The 24,821-nt window shown below is 31.2% G+C and overlaps 3 protein-coding genes across 3 annotated transcripts; 1 reads left to right on the forward strand and 2 right to left on the reverse strand.

Moving 5' to 3' along the window:
• Positions 1-12,581: 12,581 nt before the first annotated feature.
• Positions 12,582-13,196, forward strand: J3458_013241 (uncharacterized protein; the record flags this gene model as incomplete). The annotated part of the gene is made up of 1 exon (XM_007817823.2): positions 12,582-13,196. The coding sequence occupies exon 1, from the start codon at positions 12,597-12,599 to the stop codon at positions 13,194-13,196; it is 600 nt and encodes a 199-aa protein (XP_007816014.2). The 5' UTR covers positions 12,582-12,596.
• A 6,789-nt stretch (positions 13,197-19,985) lies between these two features.
• J3458_013242 (uncharacterized protein) lies at positions 19,986-21,072 on the reverse strand (the record flags this gene model as incomplete). The annotated part of the gene is made up of 2 exons (XM_007817822.2): positions 19,986-20,893; positions 20,979-21,072. The coding sequence occupies 2 exons, from the start codon at positions 21,070-21,072 to the stop codon at positions 19,986-19,988; spliced, it is 1,002 nt and encodes a 333-aa protein (XP_007816013.2).
• Positions 21,073-22,446: 1,374 nt separating this feature from the next.
• On the reverse strand, positions 22,447-24,401 carry J3458_013243 (uncharacterized protein; the record flags this gene model as incomplete). Its single annotated transcript, XM_066120323.1, has 5 exons — positions 22,447-22,748; positions 22,820-23,187; positions 23,255-23,821; positions 23,967-24,018; positions 24,095-24,401. The coding sequence occupies 5 exons, from the start codon at positions 24,399-24,401 to the stop codon at positions 22,447-22,449; spliced, it is 1,596 nt and encodes a 531-aa protein (XP_065974610.1).
• Between the last annotated feature and the right edge of the window lie 420 nt (positions 24,402-24,821).

A 24,821-nucleotide genomic window follows, 5' to 3' on the forward strand; every position in this document is an offset into this window, starting at 1 on the left:
TTTATATATTAACTTAAAATATTTATAGTTAAGTATAATAAGTAGATAAGTAATTAAATATATAAATAATTTATATATTAATTAATATTTAAATTAATATTATTTTAATTAACTCTTATAAAGCTTAAATTACGTTAAAATTCTAACGAGAAATAAAGGTACTTATATTATTAATAATCTCTCTTATTAGGCGCTAGAATAATACCCTTAAAATAATAAGTAAGATATTTTTTTAATAGCGTTAAATTTCTTAAAGTATTATAATTAATTTCAAGCTAAAGTTATAATAATTATTTATAGTAATTATATATACTTATTATTAAGTTTAAAGTAATATAGTTTTTTAGCTAAAATTACTTAATTAAATAACCTTTTACCTATTATCTTCTTAAATTAATTACGTATAATTATTATATTTTTACTTAAAATACTTTATAATATTATTATTAAAAATAATTAATAAAAATAACTAATAAAAACACTTATTTAAGTAATTATAAGTGGGAAAAATTAATAATAAAGAGTAATAAAGTAAAAAAATAAGAGTAATAAAGAAATTTTAATAGCTAATAAAAGCTATATTAAAAATAAGGCTTATAAGTATATAATTTTAATAGCTAATAAAAGCTATACTAAAAGTAAAGTCTTTAAGTATATAATTTACCTTACTCTTATATTTACCTTATTATTAGATTTTATATATTTTAACTTTTTATATATTATTTTATTACTTTTATATATCTTTTTATATTATTTTTATTATAAAACGTAAATTTTATTAATTATTTTTAATAGCTATACTTATAATTATATAAATTCTTTTTTTTAAGGTTTTATTTTAACGTAATAATATATTAATTTAATGCTATAATTATAGTTAATTTTAATGTTTTTTATAATAATATACATGTAATTATATTAATTATTTTTACTTATTAAATTAACCTTTTAATTTAAGTAATAAAAAGTATAAAGTTAAGTTTAAGCTTTTATAAAATATATATATAAAGTAAGTAAAAGAACGTTAATTATAATTAACTCTTATTAAACGTAAATAAGAAAATAAGCGAAATATTCTACTTATTAAGTAATATTATAAATTAAAAAAATTACGTGATATTATAAAGTATAAGAAAGTATTAAAAGTAATATATAATACTCTTAAAAAAGAAGTTAAGTAATACGTTTAAGTAAAATAATAAGTATTATTTAATTATAATAATTATTTATATTAATTAATCTAATATAAAAAAGTAATTATATTTAAATTAAAGCTATAATATAATACTTATTAAATTAACGTAAAATAAAAATAATAAGAATTTAAATTAAAAGAATATTAATAATAATATTATAAATTACGTAAATATAATAAAAAATTCTAATAAAGGTATTTTAAAAGTAAATATTAAAGAGATAAAAATAAGCTTTTAAGATATTTAAATTAAAAAAATTAAGGTAAGTTTTATTTATATTATTTTATTTATATTATTAATATTAATTTAAAATAAAAATTATATTATATTTAAGCTTATACGTAATATAATTATTAAAATACTAGAGATAATTTAATTTAAAATTTAATAATTTTATATATACTCGCTTAATTATAAGAGAGAGATTATTATTTTAAAGTATAAATAATTTAATATTACGTAAGTTTTTCTTTATATTAAATACTATAATAAATATTCAATATTATTAGTTTTACGCGCCTCTTATAGCTTAATACTTTAAAGGTATTTAATCTAATAAAGTTACTAATTTAAAACTTTATTACCCGCTTATATTATAAAGAAATACTATATAAATTAAGTTAATAGTATTAAATATAATAAAATACTTACTTTTAGCAATTAATTATTATAATTATTTTTATTAATTATTTTTAAGTAATATTATAAAATCCATTAAAAGTCCTTAATTAAATAATATATATAGGTTAGTTACTTATATCGTTTATATTAATAGTTAAGTATAATTAATATAATTTATAATATTTATAGCTAAGGTTATATACGTAACCTTAACGTAACCAAAGCATTAATAAAAAAACTATACTACATGTAGTTTTTAGTGTAGTTTTTAGTGTAGTATAGCTTTTATAGTTTTAGTATAGTTTAACTACACTATAACTATATTTATAGTGTAATATATAATTATAAGAGCTTTAAAAGTAGACTTATAAGCTTATAAAAATAACTAAAAAATACTATAATTTTAGCTTATTATAATGCTATAAAAATATCCTTTATAAGTTAATTAATAAGTAAGATATTAAAGTTTAAAGAATTCTAAAAATAAAGATATTAACTTAATTTATTTTAAGTATTTAATAAGAAATAAATGCTTTTTAAATGTTATTTATATATATATAATATATGTAATTAATATAAAAATTTAAAATATTTTTTTTTTACCTTAATTATATGTAAATAATATTTTAAAATATTTTTAGTTTTTATTTATATTTTATTTAATTAAAATAAATCTATAAAAATAAGTAATAAGTATTTTTATATTTTATATAAGTTATCTTAATAGTTATTAATATAAAACGTATAGCTTTATTTAATATATATTTAATAAAATTTATATAAATTATTTTATATATAATTATATATGTTTTTTAATTTAATTAATATATATTATTTATATTAAAGTAAAATTATATATATTATTAATTTATATATTATAAAGTATTTTATAAGCTTAAATATATATGTAATATAATTAATTCTATATATATAAAGATTAATATAAATATTAAAAACTTTATTCTTAAGTTTTTTTTATTCTATATATTAAAACCATTATAACTTTATAAAAAAAAGGAGTTTAAAAATAAGAGTAGTATTATTTTAAAGCTTATAATCTTAGCTATTTAAAAATATTAGCCCCACTTAATTTCATCTATTAATTATAAAGATAATAGCCGCGGTATTTAGTAGGGTAAGTTAACTAGGGTAAAACGCTATAGCGTTTTACCCCACTTTAATAAAAAACGCTATAATTTCTATTTCCTAATATCTCTACAAATACTTAACTGAAATTTATAAGCTTATGACTAATTAATAGCCCTTAAAAAGCCCTTTAATTTAATACTAGTTATATAATTATAAGTCTAGTATTCTAGGAGTTATATTCGGTTAAAGTTTTAAGATATAAAGATTTCCTATAAGCTATATATACATATTTTAAGTGATAAAATAGTATATTATTACACAATATAACGCCTTTAATACATTATAAGCACACTAGCTTTTTTAACTATTTTACTATAATTATATTTTCTCGTAAAACTATTCTATTATTTTCCACACAAATATACATGTTTAAGGGGTAAGTTAAGCATTAAAAAATTCCTAAATTCTAAGGTTTTTAAGACCGTTTATATTATAAATTTATTCTATATATTAACTATATTCTCTCGCTTTAAAGTTTAGAACCTTTTTTTTTTACATTAATCTTCTTACCCTTATAACTCTACGAATACTTAACTTTTATTTAAACTTTTTTTATTATTAAATAGCCTTAAATTTAAGCTATCTTATAAAAACTTTTTATTATTTAAAACCTACCTTTATAATGGATTAAAATTCTCTTAGAATTACACCTCTTATTATTACGAATAATTCAAGCTTTTCTTAGTAAACGTTAACTAAAAAAGATTATATAGATAATAAAAGCTATTAATTTCGCATAAAATCATATATTATTTAATATAACCTTTTTTCTTATAAGGTTTTAGCAGTTAATTTAAAAAAACCACGAGAAATCACCTTTTTTTACATTTTTTATAGCTAGCTAAGCTATAACTTTACTTTTACCTACCTAGCTAGCCGTTTTTAGTCCTTGAATAGTTTAGTATATTATAGGAAAAAATATTCTACTATTATAGTATTAAAAGCCAAAGAAAACGATAAAATAACTAGTAAGTTACTTCTTTTATTATTTTATATCTTATTATATTATTATTTTATATCTTATTATATTATTAATTTATATATTTATAATATTATAAATTCATTATCTACTAATTTACTTATAAATAGTACCTGCTATTACAGAGTTACCTTTAATATCTGACTTTTTAACTAAATCTAGCTTTTCTAGCTTTTTAAGAAGCAATAAAAGACCTAAAAATAATACTATTACTAGTAGTAGTAATAGATTTTCTAAGGATACTACTCTTATATTAGCTCTTGAATTTATGCTTTAAAATAACCTATCTTTTACTACTATAACTAGTAAAAGCTTTAAAAAGCTTTTAAGTTATTATTACAAGTAAGTTTATATTATATTATTATATTATTTATATATAAGTTATATATTATACTAATATTAAGTTATTTTAGCTATAATATAAGCTTTTTTCGTTATAAAGGCCTTATATCTCACATAAAAATATTACATTCTAATATAAAAAAGAATATAATAAATAAAATTTAAAATTAAGTTAATAAAATAGGTTTTATATTTATTTAACTTAATATTTAGACTTTAATTAATTTTAAATTATATTTAGGGGTTATAGCTAATTAGTTAAACCCCTAATTTAACTTAAAATATTATTTAATTGGTAAGTATATTTATAATTATATTTATGTTTATATTTATATTATTATTATTATTATTATTATAATTTAAAAGCTATTTATATATTAGGACTTAAATATTTACCTACTAGCTATACTAGCTATTTAATTAATTCAACTTTTAATGAATTATTAACTAAATATAATATAAACCCTAAAAAAATTATAAGGTTAGTAGTTTATATATAAAATAATATTAATTTACTAACTTTTTAATTATTATAGCTTTACTAGAGATAACGGCTCTAATAATAATACCTTTTTATCTTCTTTTTTAAACTTATATTCTAAAAGGTATAAAAAGCCTTTAAATATTTATTATACAGCTTATATTTTAAATATAGTAGCTAAAGATATAATATTTATATTTATTAACGAAATAATAAATACCGAAAATATTAAAGATTATATAAATAGGGAATTTTTACATTATTCTATTAAAGAATTCAATGATTTATCTGCTAAAAAAAGAATAAAATTTAATAATTTAATTCCAGGTATTTATTATAATTTATAATACTTATTTTAAGTTATTTTATATAATTTAAGCTAATTATAAAATAGGAATTATTAGAAAAGTTAAAAGAATAGCTATTCTTATTAAAAATAACTAATAACTTTATTTATAATAGTTAAAAGTTTTAAAAGAAGCTAAAGATAAAGGATTTATTACTAGAAATAGTAATCTTATAAAAATACTATTAGGTAAGTTATTAATTCTATATTATAAATATTATTTAAAGCTTTAAAAGCTTATAAATATTATTATTAATATTAATAAGTTATAATAAGTATTAATAAGTTAATAATTATTAATAACTAACTTTACTTATATTAGTAAACGTAATAAGATAGAATTTAACCTATAAAATGCTTTATACAGCTATTTTATTAGTAGAACCTATTAAAATATTACAGAAAAAACCGAATTTAATAGCTTTTAAAGATACTAGCTTAACTACGTAAGAATAGGCTAATTTAAATACTTTAATAAGTATTTTAAAGATTTTTAATTAGTCTATAATATAATTATAAAGCTAATCTTATAATACTATAAGTTTAATATGTTTTTTCTTAATAAGAATTTATACTTTACTTTAAGATATATTAAAAGATTAAAAAAGTTAGCTTAAAAATGTAAGTTTTATAATTTTATAATTTTATTTTAAATTACTAATTATTTTATAGTTAAATACTTATAATCTATTAGTTAAGGTCTTTATTTTAGCTTTAAAAAAAGGCTTATATAAATTAAATTACTATTTTCCTAAGAATATTAATAGTAATTATAATTTTTAAAAGCCTTATTTATTTACTATTATATTAAACCTTAAACTTAATTTATAATTAATTAAAAATTAATTAAGTATTAATTCTAATACTATCAATTAACTATTAAAAGACTTAAAAGCTAAATATAAAGAGTAAGTTATAATTTATTATATTAATATATAATATATATTTTAAATTTCTTAATAATTAATTATATAATAGAACCTATTATAAATATATATAAGACCCTAAAAATAAAGTAATTTCTTATATAAAATTAGAAGAAATTTCTTCTAATTCTAAAAAATTAATTAAAAATACAAATAATACTCGAATTAAAGTTAATATATAATAATTAACTAATTTAGCTTCTTATAATAATATTAGGCTTTAATAAAATCCTAGCTTATTTAATAACTTATTTTTAAAGTAAAAAACTAAAGCTATTAAAAAAACTAGAAAAAATAAGATTTCTAGTTATTTAAAGCTTAATTTTAAAGAAGATATAGTATTTTTTATCTTTATAATATTATTTATACATTTATAATTATAAGCTATCTTTTAATAATAAGATATATTTATTTAATAGGCTAATTCCATTAAATCTTTCCTAATTCTTTCTATAATAGCTCGAAAATATTTAGCTATTTTAGCTACTTTAAGAGCTATAAAAGGGAATTTTAATTAAAGAACTAATATTATTACTAAGCGAAGAACTACTTTATTATATGAAAATATTCGAATTATTTTATTATTAAAAAACTAAGTTAAAAATAAGAATAAAAGGGTGGAAAATAAGAGATATTATAATTTATTTTTATATTCTAGTAGAAATTTAGAAGAAAAAGAAGAGAAAGAGAAAGAGAAAGAAGAAGAAGATTAGAATAAAGTTTTAACTAATTCTAATAAAAATAAGGATATTTCTAAGTCTAATTATATAAATATTAGTAAGGATATTAAAGAAGAAGAAGAGAAGGAAAATATTTATAATTCTAATACTTAATTTAATATTAAAAGGGTTTTTTTTATTATTATTTTTTATTTTATATAAAAAAGTGGAATTTTAACGTTATAAAAGTTTAAAAAGTAATATTGAAAGTTAATTATATAAAGAGTTATTTAAATTTATATTTTATATAAATTTATATATATAATATAACTAAAAGAATATAATCTCTTATATTTATAATGATAATTATATTACTTATAAGGCTAAAGCTAATATATTTAATTAAGAATATTATTTCTTACCTTAATATATTACTTATAAGCTTTATATTTAATATTTTTATATTTAAGTTATAGGGTAGTAAGTTAAATCTCTTTTTTTATAAAATATTTATATATAAATAATAGAATTTTTTTCCTCTATTAAATTAAGTAAATTTTAATTATAATTATAATATAAAAAAATACTTACTTACCTAATATAAATCCCTTAAATTTCTCTTATACTTTCTCTTATTTTTATATTTTTATTACGTCTTTAATCCCTATTTTTAGCTTATTTAAGCTAGTTAATCCCTGCTTACTAATACTAATACTAGTAAGTAAATTTAGCTTTATTTTAACTTACTAATTATATTAGCTAATAATAGCTTATAAATTTATTAATACTATATATTACACTAATTTTTAAAATGTAATGTAGTATAGTAAAACTACACTATACTACACTACACTAAAATTCACTAAAAACTATAAAACTACACTACTTTTAATGCTTTAAACGTAACTTAGCTCTTTATATTTTTAAAGTAAAAGAATCTACCTAGTTTAGCTTATTTTTAATTTATTATATTTAATAATTAAATTACTAGAGTAATTAAAAGCCTTAAATAGCTCTTAAAAGAATTAAAGAATATAAAGTATTAAATACTTAAAAAATAAAATAAGAAAGTTATTTTAAATATTAATTTAAAGCTAAAGATTTAAAAAATTCTTAATAATATTATAAAATAAAAATATTAAAGATAATAAATAAATTATAAGTATATTTTTATTAATTAATTTTAATAATTAATTATTAGCTTAGCTTTTTAATAATATAAATCTAATAACTCTTAGCTTATATTATTTTATAAGGCTATAGCTTATAGGTAATATAAAATATTATACGTAATATAAATAACTCTTTTCTCTTTTTAAGCTACTTATTATTAAAGATTTAACTTAATTATATAAGTAATAATTATTATATTATATAATTCTAGTATATTATAAATTATATATATTATTATTATAAGAAACTTTATTATAGGATTAATTAAGTATATAATTCTTTTAATAATATATTAAAATAAACTTAGCTATAATACTAGTCTTTTAATATACCTTTTTAAAAAAATTTATTATAGGTTTTATTAAAAAGAGAAATATTAATATTTATTTATTAAATAAATATATAAGGTAAACTTATATATAATATTTCACTTACCTTTTAAGCGCTATTAATAGGTCTTATAATTTAATATTAACTTAAATTTTATTATATAATAATATATTTTAATCTTTTACTTTATAATAAAACTTATTTTAAATAATTAAAAGAATAAGAAATATAATATATAATACTTACTTATATATTACTTAAGTTAATTAATACTTATATAACTAAAATTATTATCTTATATTTAATAAATAAGAACTTAAAAGTAAAAAGAGAAAAAAAATAAAAACATATAATCTTATAATAAGAAAATTTTATATAAAATTATTTATTAATTACCTTATTATAAGTCATACGCTTATTTTTACTTAATAAAAATTTTATATATTATTTTCACTTATTATCTCTTTATTAAAGCTTTAAGGTTAAACCTTTTTTATTATTTCTTTTTATTATAAATTTTAATTTTAATAATAATATTTAAGAGTATTTATTCTTCTTTTCTTTATTACTAATAATTCGTTTATTAGATATTAATTTAAAGATAATTATAAATATTAATTATCTTTTATATAATATAAGAGACTTTACCTAATAATTAGACTTTATAACTTAATAATTAATAATTAAATTCTATTAATAATAAATAATTACTTATTTAATAAGTTTATTATTAAGCTTAATTATAAGAAGAATATTTTAATTCTCTTATTAGTCTTATATATAAAAGTCCTTTATATAAGGCGTATAATAGTTAAATAATATACTAAAAGTTATATATAATTATTATTATACTATACTTACTTATTTATTTACTTCTTAAACTAATAATAGTATATTTATTATATTAAAATATCTTATTAAAGTTAGGTTCTATAAAACTAATTACTTATTAAACCCTTTTAAAGATATAAAATAAGAATTTAAGGTAAGTAATATATTATTTATATATATTAATTTTATTAATTAATTTATAGGTTAAAATATTAAAATAATACTAGTAAATGTAAAAGAAGTTATTAGTTTTTATTACTTAAATATACTTAGCTATAAATATTATTATAAATCTTACTTTTAATAATATTCTTAAATTTCTTTACTTAAGTATTATAATTCTTAATACTCTATTAATAATAAAATACATTTATAATTATATTATATTAATATAATAATCCCTTTTATAATATATTATAAAAGAATTATAAATATTATTAATAATTAATAATTAAACTAGAAATATTTAAACTTAAATAATACTTAATATATTATATTACTTTATTAATATAAAGTAAAATCTTTAAATAATTACTCTTAATTTAATTAATATATTTAAAAATACATTTAAAGAGAGGTAAAACTAAGAGATTATCTATTACCTTTAATAGAATAATTTATAATTATATTATCTATTAAAGAAAGTTAAATTTATTATTAGTAATAATAGCTTTGACCTTAAGTTAAAGCGCCTTTATAAAGCTATTTTATAGTATATTTCTTTTAAATAATAATAATCTAAGATTTACTTTATTTATTATATTATATATATTTTAAATCTTATTATTAAAGAGGTTATTTATACTATTAAAATAATAATAATTAAAAAGAGTATAAATTATTAAAATAATACTTATAAGCTTAAAATAAAGAAAATTATTAAGCTTAATAATAATCTTAAGAGTTATTTTTAAGATATTACTAAAAGTATAAGTAAAATATATATAAATTTAATTTTAGTTATTATTCTTAAGGTATAAGATATTTATTTATACTCTTATATATTTTACTATTATAAATCTAATATTTTTATTAATTATTTTTATTAATACTTTTATAGATTTAAAATCTTACCTTATATTTTTTTAAAGTAATAAGGTATAAGTAGCCTTTATAAATATATAAGATAACTTACACTTAAAGCGCGCCTTATTATAGCTAATATATAACGTTATTATTTAATAGAATTTAATTACTTTAATATTATTATAAGCTTATAAGCTTTATTAATTAATTAATACCTTTCTTAATACTAATATAACTTTTTAAGAGAGTAAATTTAATAATAAGAATTAAAAATAAGTTAATTATCTTATTAATATTAACGCGATTTTTTTATAGCTTATAAATTTTATAAGTTATAATAATAGTCTAATACTTTTAAACTCTTAGAATATAATATAATTTATATATAAATATCTTAATATTACTTAAAAGGTTATATAAAGTTAAGCTAATATATAAGATTCTAGCTTATTTAAAGCCTTATATATAATTTTATAATAAATAGTTAATAATATAAAGAAGAAAGCTAATAAGTATAATACTCTTTTATATAAAGATAAAGATATATATACTATTATAACTTTACTCAACTTAATTAATATTAAGTATATAAATTAGCGCTATTAAGCGTATTTAAGCTTATTATTTCTTAAATAATTAAGTAATATAATTAAGTTATATTATTAAAAGATATTTACGTAAAAGTATATAAAAATATATAATTAAAGCTATAATAAAACTTATTAATAATTATATATTATAAGTAAGTTATTTATTAAGGTTTTTAACTTTAACCCTTAAAAGGTATAATTATTTTATAAATTATTTTTAATAATTATTTTTATTAATAATATTATATTTTATAAATAAAAGTAATAAATCTTAAGTATTCTTATATTATTTATTAGGCTTTTTTTATAAACGTTAAAATATATTAAAAGATATTTATAGCTTTTAATAATAAATTTTAAAGTAACTTTTATATTAAGATATCTTAAGAATAACTTAAGATTACCTTATTATTTAATTAAGTATTATATTATTAAAGCGCTTTTAAAGTATTTATTATAATATTAATTATTATAATTAATATTATTTATTAATTAAGATATTAATAGATTATTTTTTTATATTAATTTATAGTTATAAGAGTAGCTAATAGCTACTATTATTAAAAGATTACTTTTTAAATACTAATATTCTAATAATAATATAATAATAACGCTTATATAAGCTATAAAAGGCGCTTAAATACTTAAATATACTAGATAAGCCTAATAATATAAGCTATCTTTTATTAAATAAGTATAATATTAATATAAGTATTTATCTTATATTTATTACTTAAATTAAGTTAATTATAATATAAATAAGAAATTACTTACTTAACACGTAAATTAACTTAAAGAGAATAAGCTATATATATAATAAATAAAGAGCTTTAATATTTTAAGTTAAATATTATATAACCTTTCTTTTTTATTAATTATATATAATAAGATATTATTACCTTTTAAAGATATCTTAAAGCTCTTTAACTTAATAATTAAAGCTAAATATTAAGAAATTAATTAAAGTATAAACCTTAAAGTATAAGATAAGAATAATATTTCTTTTAATATACTTAATATATTAATTATTATTATATACTTAAGAGATTAAATTAAAGCTTAATTATTAAGTTTAAGTTTAACTTTAATAAGTTTTACGTTAAAGAGACTTAATTTAATTAATTTAATATTAACTTAAAATACTTATATATAAAAGAGATAATATATAAAGTATTTAATATTTATTTTATTATATATATAAGTTAAAAGAAATATTTAATTAATTAAAAGAGAATTATTATAATAAAGAGAAATATAATAAAATAATTATTATAATTAATTATTATATAACTTAATAAATATACTCTTAAAGTAATTATATTTATCTTAAAGGAAATAAGTAATTTAAGTATTCTTAAATTAAATAATAATATACTTAACGTAAATAATATAAAGATTAATATCTTAAAATAAAGAAATAAGGTAAAACTTAATAAATATACTTAAATATACTCTTAAATTAATTATATTTATCTTAAAAGATTAAAGTAATAAGTAAGTTAAATATTCTTATATTAAATAATAATATACTTAATATAAATAATATAAAGATTAATATATTTAAATAAAAAGATAAGATATAACTTAATAGACTTTTATAAGATATTAATTAATAATAATAAAGGTTTTAAGTTACACTTATATAAGTATTATATAAAGTAAAATATAATACTTTAATACTTAATTAATAATAATAATTATTATAATTTAATATAAAGAAAGTAAGCTATATAGGTTTTATTTAAGTACTTAAAAACATTTAATATTCTTAATAGATAATTATAGGTATCTTATTTTCCCCTATAAATCTATTTAGGTCTTTTTTTCCTACCTATACCTACCCAAAGCCCACGAGTAAGCAACCTATACGGGTACCCGTGGACCTTTTACACCCTACCGATTCCATCCGGTGTCCCACCCGTCGCCACCCTGCCTGTTTAGTTCCCCATGGAGACAATCAACGAGCTTCCCCTGTCGGATGCCCATATCGTCCGCGCTGACTTTGGCGAGTCATACCGCCCTTCGCAAGAGTCAAAATTCGAATGTTGCACGCCGGTGCATTCTCGCCCACCAGAGGCTAGGTTTGAGCCAACGAAGCCGAAGTTATTCCCCAGCGACATCTGGACCCTCGCATGTGCTGTCTGGGCCACTCTGGCCCAGCGGTCCTTGTTCGAGATGTTCATGGGTACCGAGGACACTGTGACGTGGATCCAGGTCCAAGCTCTCGGAAAGCTGCCTGATGAATGGTGGGAGAAATGGGATGCGCGCTCAGAGGACTTCACGGAAGATGGCCAGCCTATTCGAGTTAATGACAGTCCTGTGTATACCTTTGACTACCAGTTTGAGAACGCTATACAAGAAGGGCGGAGAAGATGTAAATTGGAGACGATGGATTTAGCTGAGAAGGAAGCTCTGCTTGCCATGTTGCGGCCGATGCTGGCGTACAGGCCGGAGCAACGTTGCAGCGTCAAGGAGGTTCTTGGATCGGAGTGGATGACCAGGTACGCGATGCCGGACTACGAGAGGCTGCGTGGAGGCCGACAGTAGACTGCACTGGGCCCTTTCTAACTTACCGAGCCGGGTATGGCTGGCTCACAACGAGAGTTGCCTGGTTGGATACCTTGCGAGCTAGCGACCATCGCACCTGTTAGGGGGAAGAGTGGACTGAGTCACGTAACTAAGGAGAAAAACAAGCATCAATACAACCAATTCCCTCAATTATGAATATACACACCCTCTGATCCATGGTACACCAAATCATCCGACTCTGACGACCCCGAAGCAGGGCGAGGTACTTGTATGTTGGACGAAAAGTGACTTCGAAGAGGCCGATGGTGCGGCCGTTGACGTCGCTTGGAGGTTCGGCTCACAATCACATGTGATTGGTGCTTGGCGTGAAGGAAGGCAAGATTAGCGAAATTGCAGTAGCATTCAGTTGTCTTGATCAAGCTGACAACAAGGCTGTGAAGCCAGGAGTGTGCGATGCTTGGGCATCGGCGAGGCTGAACCCTCATCATACAACCACCCTCTGCACTTGGAGCGAATCAGAAAACGGAAGTACGGACTGTATAACATGAGTCACAGTAGGCTTTGTGCGCGTCTCTCTTGAATCGGGTTGTATGTCTCTTTTCTCTTCTGCATTAATTTCTTACCAATCGCCCGGTCGGATGTCATAACGTCACTTTTCAAATTGCCTCCTGAGACTCTAATTCAAATCTTCGATCAAGTAGGCTCATCTTTTTTCCACGGGGATTTGGGTCGCCTCACGGCCTGTAAACAATGGGTCAATTACGCCTTCCTCTATGTTTAAAGTGCATTAAACTTTCGCAAGGGTCTCTACATTGTAGTAAGCTCCCAACTTATCAAAGGGCCATCTCTAATTCAGGTTAGCCTGTAAATCCTAGACCTTGATCTGAGCGGAAATAATGCCTATTTTTCTACATCATATCCCCAGGAATATGCTTCGAAATCGAGCCCATCAAAAGACAGTCACCCGGATGAGGCTCTTAGCGAAGAAAAACCCAGAAACCTTAAAAATTATCTCGCCCAACTCACTATTATAGCCCAGAAATCTCACAGGTTGCGCACCTTGCCCATACGAGCCTTGGGCTGTCCCCCTCCTCACCTGCCCGAAAGTCATGACAATTATCTGCCTCTACCAGCGAAGAAAGCCTTGATTTCGATGGAGAATCTCGACGTTCTAGTGCTGGATCTATCCGTTAGCGTTCTGACCCCATCGGGGGAGCAAGGGGGTAGCCATCATATCTGTCCAACCATCGGCATGATTCTTCGCACGATCCGGAGCCTGCAGCATCTGCTCTGATGTTTTGAAGCCCCAGGATACGAACCAAAATTGCACTTGAGTGAAGTGGTCAGCAACTTGAGCCTGATTACCGACCTATCAGGGATGATCTCCGCGACTCACTCTAAACCATGTGGTTCTCAGGGAGGACTGCTTCAACTAAAGGCGGACATACAATAGCATGCAGAAGCTCTCGCAACCAAAGTGGCGTCGTCCAAAGTTGTGAGGATACTGACTCATACACTCCCTCTGTTTGAAACACAGTCACTCGACGTCTTGACTGGCAAGACTATGATTCTGAACGATGATATGGCGTGGGTTGAAGATGACAAGACTGTTGGAGAGGACTCTGAACCAGATTCTGAGCTGCTAGATGAGGAATTTGAAACCTTTTTGGATGACTGAAATATTATGTTTATGACCAGCTCTATCTACCGGGGTCCACAACCCCAGCATAGCGGCAACTTATCTTGGAGCAGTATGAGCTTAGCCGAGGCATGGAGATGAAACTTGCTGACTTGAGTTTCATGTCTGGGTAGCCTAGCATGAGATTGTGTTAATTGAGTGGAAGCGGAATATCCATCAAACACTACGCCAGTCTAAGGGAGCCAATAGGTCTGTTTTCACCGCAGGGTATTGTAGGCCTTACGATGTCATCCGCAGTCAAATTCTCCCTGTATACCAAAGAAATCTGCAGTGACGTGACAGATTCTTACTCGCAGGGATCTGTCGCTTACAGCGGAATATGTATGTGGCTCTTTTAGGCCCGTAAGTCTTACGTTTTGAGTTGTGGCGAGCTGAAATCGTCCGGACTTGCAGCCGATGTAACCATTAGACTGCTTGTGTCACACGGATAAATGACATATCCTTCCGAAGACGGTCCATCTATCCTGATATAGCCGAAATCGGCTGCATCAGCACGAAGGATGCATCGTGACGGACCATAAGGAGGTCAGGGGGTCACACCAGGCCTTGGTCATCCCCGTCAGGTTACACACACCCAGATTCCCATGCACGTATACAGCCTACAGGTCAAGGGTCGGGTCCCCAGATTAACTGAATCAGGACCTTTTGGACTCAGAGATAATTTTAAAGCTATTCATAAGCCCTCTATAAAGCCCTTGTCACAGCATGCGGAATGACAACTCTATGACTATGGCAACGATAGGGTAAGCCGGATAATAATCGCTCCAGTAGGGCCATTAAATGTTCTCTAGTCGCCACGTCAGATGATTTCTTTGCGTCAGTTTGAAGTTTGTGGGACAGGCAATAGTCTTCTGTGGAGGACTCAAAGGTGCAGTATGGGTAGAGTGTAAAAACGGGTACCCGTGGGCACCCGTGGGTATTTAAGTTTTTCTTAGGTTATTCGTAGGCTACCTATTTTATTATGTAAGTGGTTTAGGTATACTATAAGTAACCTAATATAAAGATAAGTATCTTATAAATACCTATAAACGTATAATAATATAATATAATAATATAAATTAAATAAATTAATTAATTATAATAATTAATTATAATAATTAACGTTAACCCTTTAATATTTAATTATATTTATAATAAGTCTTAAGTTTTTAAAGTATAAAATAAGTTATATAAGTCTTATTTAAGTACTTAAAAATACCTAATATTTCTAATAGATAATTATAAGTACTTTATTTTCCCCTATAAATCTATTTAAGTTATTTTTTCCTACCCATACCTACCCAAAGCCCACGGGCAAGCAACCTACACGGGTACCCGTGGACCTTTTACACCCTAAGTATAGGCTCCATTTTGGTGATGACCGTTGCCTAGATAAATGCAACGCTGGCCTCAGATACCAGCTGTCTGACTTGGGGATACACTTCCCATAAGATGTTATATGAAGGCCGGCGGAGTCCCGTGAATAGAGCTTACAATCTGTTCAACCGGACTGGCTTGCCTGTGAAGACAGTTCGCTGTGCCCAGAAAGATTAGCTTGATACCTAGTCAGTTGGTAAAGAGACACGGTGAGATTAACCACCTGCTTTATAGTGTATAAACTGTGCATCTTGTTATCCTGTTCTAGGGCTTGGCGTATGGCCCACCTTAATATACAGTTGATTCAATGTTTATTCGTTTGAGTGTGTGTATTTACATTTCAGCGGCTGCAGCGTTCAGCCCCAATAGCACATAGGACGTGGTGAGCTAAACTCAGTAGAATCAGTCACTATTGGAGAAGACGCATGCAATCAGATGGGTCCGGTGTACCGCGGACGTGATTGACGTACAATGCAAACTATCGCGTATCGGCAGCCTAAAAATCCTAGTACGGCAGCGTTCCTGCTAGTCTTCGCAGCAATTTTTTAGCAGTGAGGCCGTTGATATTCGAGCCAGCTACCCGTCGGGGACATGTGGGCATCAAACGTATGAAAGTAAATGGTCTCTTGCACGCGATGCGTTGGCAGTACTGCCGGCATTGCGGACAGGTGTAGACTGTGTTCATCCCGACACCGTGAATCGATAGTCGGGTAGCCATAGGGGAAAATTGAGGGAAAAACCCGCACATGGTGAAAAAATGGGCCTCGACCCCAATTTGTCGATTAATTGCACCTGCACGAAAAACCTTATGGCTCATACAATTTCGTCGCATAGCCCGCGGGAGAAGGGGTTGTCAGGTGGCTCGACTCGAATAGCAACTGTTAAGCTGAAAGCTGAAAATTGAAATGTGACATTCTGAGAGGGAAGTAAATTAATGGAATCGGCCGAGACCCTTGTAATGTCATGCCTCCTCAACCCCCGCCGCAGTGTCCTGCCTGCAGCTGATTACGTATAAACGGCGGTCTGGGGAATATGACCGACTCATATAATTTTAGATAATATCTATTTGACACCCTACTTTCCTGTCAGCCTGTCAAGAGCCCCAACTTTGGACGTTACTCTTGACGAAGGGACAACGGCGTGTTACAATCCCACTTTGAACATATCACGCACGAACAAAACAACCAGTCGTGTTTCTCATCATTTGCCAGCTGCCCTTCGAAATCCAGTGAGCTACCTCAATGCAGAGCATAAAACATGGCTGATAAGAGCAAAAGATTCGTTCCTTGAACGTAGGGGTGTCGACGCCTTCAACAAATGCACCTCTTCCCCCGCATCATCCCACCAATGTTTGGTTACACTGCCGAGAAAATGGGCCGGGGAAAAAACGGTAGGACATGCTTAAATTTGACCCCGGAATAGGTCTCACAGCGTTGGGTGTTCTTCCTGCATCGGGCTGGACCACCGTTTTGTGTCAATGCGTATTACAGCACCAAATCAAATCCTTGTAGGTAGCTCTGCATGCTACGCTGAGACGGGTTCCGTTCCAGCCCAAAGGTTTGTTCCAACTGCTTTCCGGGAGCGGCAATGTTTGGAAACTTCCAAATTCCCTTTGATAAAGCCAGTCCATCACATTCATCTCGGAAGACATGGTTTAGCACGTGGTTGGTCAGGATTCCTTTCCTGTAACGATACAAAAAGGACCAATATTAGATTCATTTGACTTTACAGATGATGTGCTGTATCTCATGGGGCTCGGCAAAGTTGAAGCTCACAATGTGGTCAAATTGCGCGCTCTCGTAGCTTAAGGATTCGAGCTTGGCCGACAGGTAAGAAAAGCTTCAGATGCTGTAATTCTGCAAATATAGCAAAGAGCAGGTGACACCAAAGTCGCTAGTTGTCACAGTTTTGAGGTTACAATGCTTACGCTCTCAGCAGGCAGACTCCAATATTACGGGCTACCTTGCAGAGCAGCCCCCAGTGTCCCCTTTTCGACGCGTCAAATGCATTCGTTACCAGGCTTCGCAGCACCACAGTTGGCCTGCAAGAAAAAGACGGACTTGGGGCAGCCTCTTTATCCACCTGGGCTGACTCGTGTAAGAGTTGACACGACGCAAGTTGCATGGAAGCCAGCTATGGTCACCAAACTTCATACATTGACATGCGCCGCACGGCATGTATACTATTTAAGATGGGAATAGCAAATTGCTCTTACGTCGAGCTAGAAAGTAGACAGATGATGTAAAATTCTCTCAGGAAAAGACCAAACGTAATAGTATAAACTTATCGTGCTTGAAAAATGAAGTCCCGCTCGCCCGACTCAGTTCTGATCCAAGTGAGCACGCACTACGTCGCTAATTGCCGTTGGCAACATCCATGCAACAATTGTCAAAAACATTGACCATTCTGCAAGGCCTCATCCCTGGTAGTATGCATGAGTATGGTATGTGGTTGCAATATTGGCTGAACTCCTATGCAGTCGTGACAACATTGTGGGCACTATTTTCAGCCGATTTCAATTTGTTTGTTCTCGCGACGGTCATCCCACCAACTGTGTTCCTCATACCTCGGTCTATAAAGGACATCTGGGGTTACTTTTGTACCTGGCTATTCCCGTAAACGCCTATAAATGTAGTCATGCGTCCTTGCTTGCATCTCCCCTGCCCTCTATTTCCACCCACAAATATTCCCTACCAGCTGCGCTAGTAATCAACTCTACCAAAACTCTTCAAGTTCAACCATGCGCGTGTCGACTCTTCTTACAGTTGTCTGTGCGGAACTTGCCTGTGCTGGCGTGCCAGCAGCCAGACAGGCTGACCCCGATGTTGCAGCGCCGGATGTAGCAAGTCCACAGGCGGTTATTGTGAGTAAAACCAGTATCGCCTCGCAATGTCTATGATTCTCCCCTAGCTTACCACTTTTATCGGCATGCATTAGGCAAGAATTTCCCGTGGGGTGCATTACCGCGATCCTCATTTCGATGTTACCCTCATTGATATTTGCGTCACACTCCCGCAATTTTTGTACGATATAAGATGGCCACTATGCTCTGCAATCTTATAGAGAGGAGACTGATATTGCTCTACATTCCAGACGCCACAAGACTGGCTCTATGCGGATTACCGAGGCTAATATTGCTTGCAATCTTTACTCGTAGGCTACATACGGTCTTGCCAAGCTTTTATCTCGCAACGGCTAACTTGGAATCTTAGCGATCTCCGCTGCCAGAACTCCATCTATGATAGGTTGGAGACAAGTATACCTAATTTGGCATCTATTGGCGCGCTTAATGCTATCGGAAGTGTTAGATGCTACCACAGGACGTAAAGTGCGCTTGACGGTTGAGAATGCTGAGAAGGTGTGCCATGTAGGCGCGTGCTTTTTGTCATGGGAATTGGTTTACCTATGCTGTTATGAAAATAAAATGGCCCGATATCTTACACGTGGCATTTCTCGGCACGTTTGGAAGTGAATGTTGGTTTAGTTATTGGTAGCCAATCCACGACCCGCTAACACAGCACGTCCAACACCAGGGAAAATAATAGCCGCATCTATTGTGTAGCGTGGGTGTTCAATTGAGATTCATTATTCAGCATCGGGATATGGAATTAATTGCTTCCTTCGGCAGGTACTCATAGCGTGAGTAGTTACGGGATTGTTGAACATATCAAGCAAAAATAAAAGCTCCTTCCCAGGGTCATCTGCCTGCACAACCACCATTAAGATCCGCGCACCGCTGGTAAATGTCCCATCTACAGAGCCGATTTCTCCTTGCCGCTGCGGAACTTCCTCTGGGCATCGAGAACAAGAATGACGTGCCGAGCCGTGGCAAGGAGCTCCATATCCTCATCACAAATAGTAACATCCATGTCCATTCTTCCGTTCTGTAACTTCTTGGTAGCAGCTCTTGTAAATACCCAACGACGTCCTTCCCGAGGAAGCCTCCGCTTATACTGAATGTCCATAGTAAGAGTAATATTAAAGTGGGTAGCTTTCATTGCATCAGCAATAGAGTTAGTTATCACGCAAGGCACCCCAGGGTTCTCCCTGGCCCACTGTTCCATCTGCTTGTGGAATGTATGAGCATCATAGGGGCCGCCGTTGTATAGAAGCGTATCCGACATGGAGGGGGTACTATCGGCAATCAAGGCCAGGTAGGTAGCGTCCATACGCTCGTCTGCAACGAAGCTATGCCAAGCGTCGCAAATCCCATCAACAGGAAAGCCAACACGAGGAAGCAGATCAAGCTTCCGGTGTGTCAGGGGGATAAGCTCCCCCACAACACGACCTGGAATCCAGTTCTCATCGGGCTGGTGTGCCAAGACACGATCGAAGTCGGGTACAGGCGGCGGAGGAGGCTCGAGATTCCAGGCAGTGGTCGCAGTAGGGCCGAGATCTTTGTCAAAGTTGGTTGATGTGACTAGAGCCAGCACCCTAGGCTTGCCCTCTTGTGTAAGCTGTAGCTGGAGGGTACTTGCGGCAGCGCCAACTTTGAGAGGTGTAATTGTAATCGTGCTGTTGCGAGGCTCGCATGGTCGGAGGAAGTCGAGATGCAGGCTGAGGACGTCGGGTTGGTTGCGGGCTGCTAGCGTTGGGTTGGTAGTAAGATACGTTGCGGCGGCGTGGTGAATTGCAGCGGCGATGCACCCTCCATGTAGAGCTAAAGGCAAGAGAAACAACCAGATGCCACAAGTCAGCTTGCATGATGTGTGTGCGCGGCATATAAGATGCGGTAGCTCACGTACTTAGGCCGAGAGTCCAGTCGACATGCCAAGATATGTCATAAGTATCTGGGGAGGTTTGGGAGAGATCGATTTGCTTTTTGAGGATACTACTCATTGTATTTATCGAAGCCAGATGTACGGATCCAACTCAGGGGATTCTGTATGCTGAGCAAGGCGGCCTGACGGGTATAGGTGGTAATCGCTGAATTTGGCGGCGGAAGACCACTGGGCGTGTATGACCTAGGCACCAGAAGAAGGGTGAGATGATCTATTGACGTAACCGGAGAGGATAGAGAGCTGTATTTATAGCAAGGCCGTGAGGCGTTGGTCAACACGCCTGCGTGCGCAAGTAATTGGTTGCATGTGGTCCCCCGCTCCGATGTTTCACAACTTTTGCGAGTGTTATTATGATACATGACGGAGCTTACGCTGAGCACGAGCCCATCAGACGGCGGCAAATGCGACGTTTTCCCTCCCTGTTCTTGCAGCGACAAGCCGAAGTTCCTGTCTAGTTGGCCGGGTTTCAACTCCTCCACACATTGTTTCCACTCTTCACGTTCAAGGCTTCCTTCCGTTCAGTTCCCTCCCGTTAATTCGCTAGCTGAACCAGATGCGTTTTCTCTCCCTACATAGCCGCGGCATCAATGCAGAGGCCAGTCGGCCTTCTTCCATTGGACCTCTGCAGAAACGATGAGATTTAGACTTCTAGTATACATATTAAGAGCAAGCTTGTAAAGATGTTCGAATTTCACACGCTATGGCTCAGATTTCTAACCGCATGGCACATTAGAATGAGTTTGTCTTTTTACCATGACACTTTTGCTGTAGACGCTGGATAGTCCAAGTGAGATGAGCACTTTTCCCTTTTGTTTTATCTGCGGTCAAGAGGCATAGCTTGGTCCGACGGATGGCGTTTGCCAACAGCCACAAGTCTTCCCAGTTCTCCTACGTACAGCTCACCAGATGCTTCTGTGACGCAGTAAAGGTGAAAGCCTAGCATATTCGCCAAGCGGCTGGTGAAGGACGCCGCGTCTTTAGGGAGAGCTTTGAGCGTCCTTATACGCAAACGGGTCGTTCCGTGGGCTGGCAAGTTTTCTGAAGATGCAATCGTGGCTTTATCGTGAATGACTCAAGACCGTCGACGTACCAACAGAGCATATATGGCAAACCAGATCTGTTTATCGACAGCGCTACGCCGGGCAATATGTTAGCTTGTATAATGGCAGCACTAAGCCCCTTTTCTACATGATTTGGGGCATGACGTACCCGGTTCACTTTCGAGTAGACATGTTGATGAAGTGGTTCCGATAATTGACTGTGTGATTGAGAGGGAGAATTGGCTCGATGTAGGTGAGTGGTTTTCGAAACTTGCCTCTTATAGTGACAATTACTCTTTGTTTTGTTTGAATGCAAATCCAGCCACTGCTGGCACTACATCTCGAAATAGCCTGGTTGTGTTTCCCACCTCATACCGTCTAGCTGGCCATCCCTACGCTGGTAAAATTTGCTTCCTCTTCCACATTAGCAAGGCGGCGAAGATCTGAGCGCCTCCAAAGCCGCAAAGAAGAAGCATTTGGTAATTGTACCCATCGGCGAGAACTCTGCCCACGTCATCCCGCAATTCTGGCGGTAGCCGATGCCGGGCGCCGGTGACGACGAATTTCCCTGGCTCTGGAATTCCCAGTGCTTTTAGGCTATGCATGACATGTCCATTGAAGATAGAGACCCCAACGGCGATAGCGAGAGCGCTTCCCAACGCGCGAAACTGATGAGAGATTCCGAGTCCAACGGCTTTATATCAAGTCAGTATATCACATAGAATCCACGCAGTCTTGAGTTCTAAAGAGTTGTGAAAGACTCACCATGATCGCGTTTTTCTGCAGCGAATGGAACCGCGGCGAATAATGATAGATAGCTTATGCCACAACCGACTCCCGCAATAATTTCATATCCGTACAGCTTGGGCGGTATATTGGCTGAAGCATCCATAGTCCCAAGCAGAGCATAACCTACAACTTGTAACAAAGCCCCAGCAATGATAATATACACTAGTGGCGTCTTGAATTTAGTATATGCCCTTGCAATCAACATCCCGCCAACGGTACTAGCTCCGCCGAATGGAAGAAGACGTGCGCCTGCATTGACAGCGTCGAGATTGTTGACAAGCTGGAAACGCTGCGGCAGCTGGAATGAGGTAACGCCGAGTGATCCGCCCACTAGGAAGAGCCCTCTGAAACCATTATATTGTCAGTACCTTGCGTCTGCGGAATAGCAGCAAACACACAATTGCAACTCACAGCAAAGCACCAAGCATCTCACGACGCACAATAAATCGCCAGGGCAGAACAGGTTCCCGAGAGCCATCCTGCAAGGATACACGGCGCTCCCATAGTAGAAGCAAACCCAATATAACAAGTGAAACGATGACCAAGACAATAAAATAAGCAGAGTCCCACGAGAATTGACTATTGACCTCTTGAAAAGCAGACGCGAAGGCCAGGGTCGACAATAGCAGCATGGTACACCCCAGTAAGTCGATTTTGGAGCAAATTTCGGAAGTGCTAGCTCTTCGCCGCTTTTCAGCTGCTTCGTGATGAGGATATCCGTTCGGGATACCAATCATCGCCATGGCCACGGCACATAATCCAATGGGCACGTTGAACAGAAAGATCCACCGCCAAGTTGTGTGTTGGCAAATGCCACCGCCAATGATGGGCCCCAAGACGGTGGCAAGAACGAACGAAATGCTTGAATAAGATGCCATATTTGTAATTTCCTTTGCTGGGACAATCTGGATGAGCAAAATGCTGCCTAGGGCGTAGCTGCCGCCCCCGCCGATTCCCTGAAAGGCGCGAAAGATGATGCTGGAGACGCAGAGGAAGAGAGTAAGCACATATCATGGAGATGCGCGTGACAAAGAAGATGGCGACAACTTGCAGTTGGTCTATTGTATTGGCAGCCGCGCATCCGCCCGAGAAGGCGGTGAAGAAGAAGATGCAGGACACGAACACCGACTTGCGACCGAGGATATCACTGAGTTTCGAATTAATGACGACGAAGCCTAGGTGGATCAAACTTTGTTAACCTCTTCCCTGAGGCCAGGCTGGGCAGGATGAGGGACGGAACGTGAGACTTACTAACGAAGCCCAGCAGATAGGCTGACATGATCCAACCTGCCCTTTGAAAGCCACCTATATCCTGAGTAATGTCGACAAGAGATGTGGTCACAATGCTAATCTCTACTTGAACAACAAAGTATACGATAGAGATCAGAATGGCCACGATCCAGAGCCGCCAGCCATGGAGATGGCCGCTGGTATCTTCCTCCTCATCGCCCAAAAGTTGGCTGTTTGATTCAAGTTTTCCGTCGTGCTGTTCATCTTTCACCACACCAGGCAAACCTGCAGGGTCGGAAGCCAACACCGACTCAGCTTCGTGGCCCATTGCGCGATTCGGGTGTGTATAATGCCAGAGGATTTGGCGCTTAGAATGCAAACATTTGAAGGGGCGGCCGGGAGACCGCCGCTGATGCGGTTACGGAGAAAAGGTCATGAAAGCGTATTGCCGTACGAAGTAACCGAAAAATATGAAAAGAGAAGGGCAAAGCAAACGCAAGTCTGGGAGTGTTGGAACAGGTGAGTAGTCACGTGTGGATGAGTATTACCTACCTAGGGAGGTAGGTAACTATTCATTGAACATGTACTCCGTACTACGCAGTACCAGACCAGACAGTTCTCTACAGGACCCTGTGGGTGTTGACACAATGAGCACATGCGGCAATTGGCTGTGGGAAGAGAAAACGCCGAGTGTCGATGCGCTCACCATGTAAGGTGAGCTCGGGTGTGTTGGTTGTTCTGCACTGGG

The sequence above is a fragment of the Metarhizium acridum genome (assembly GCF_019434415.1).
Source record: "Metarhizium acridum strain ARSEF 324 chromosome Unknown scaffold_276, whole genome shotgun sequence".
NCBI lineage: Eukaryota > Fungi > Ascomycota > Sordariomycetes > Hypocreales > Clavicipitaceae > Metarhizium > Metarhizium acridum.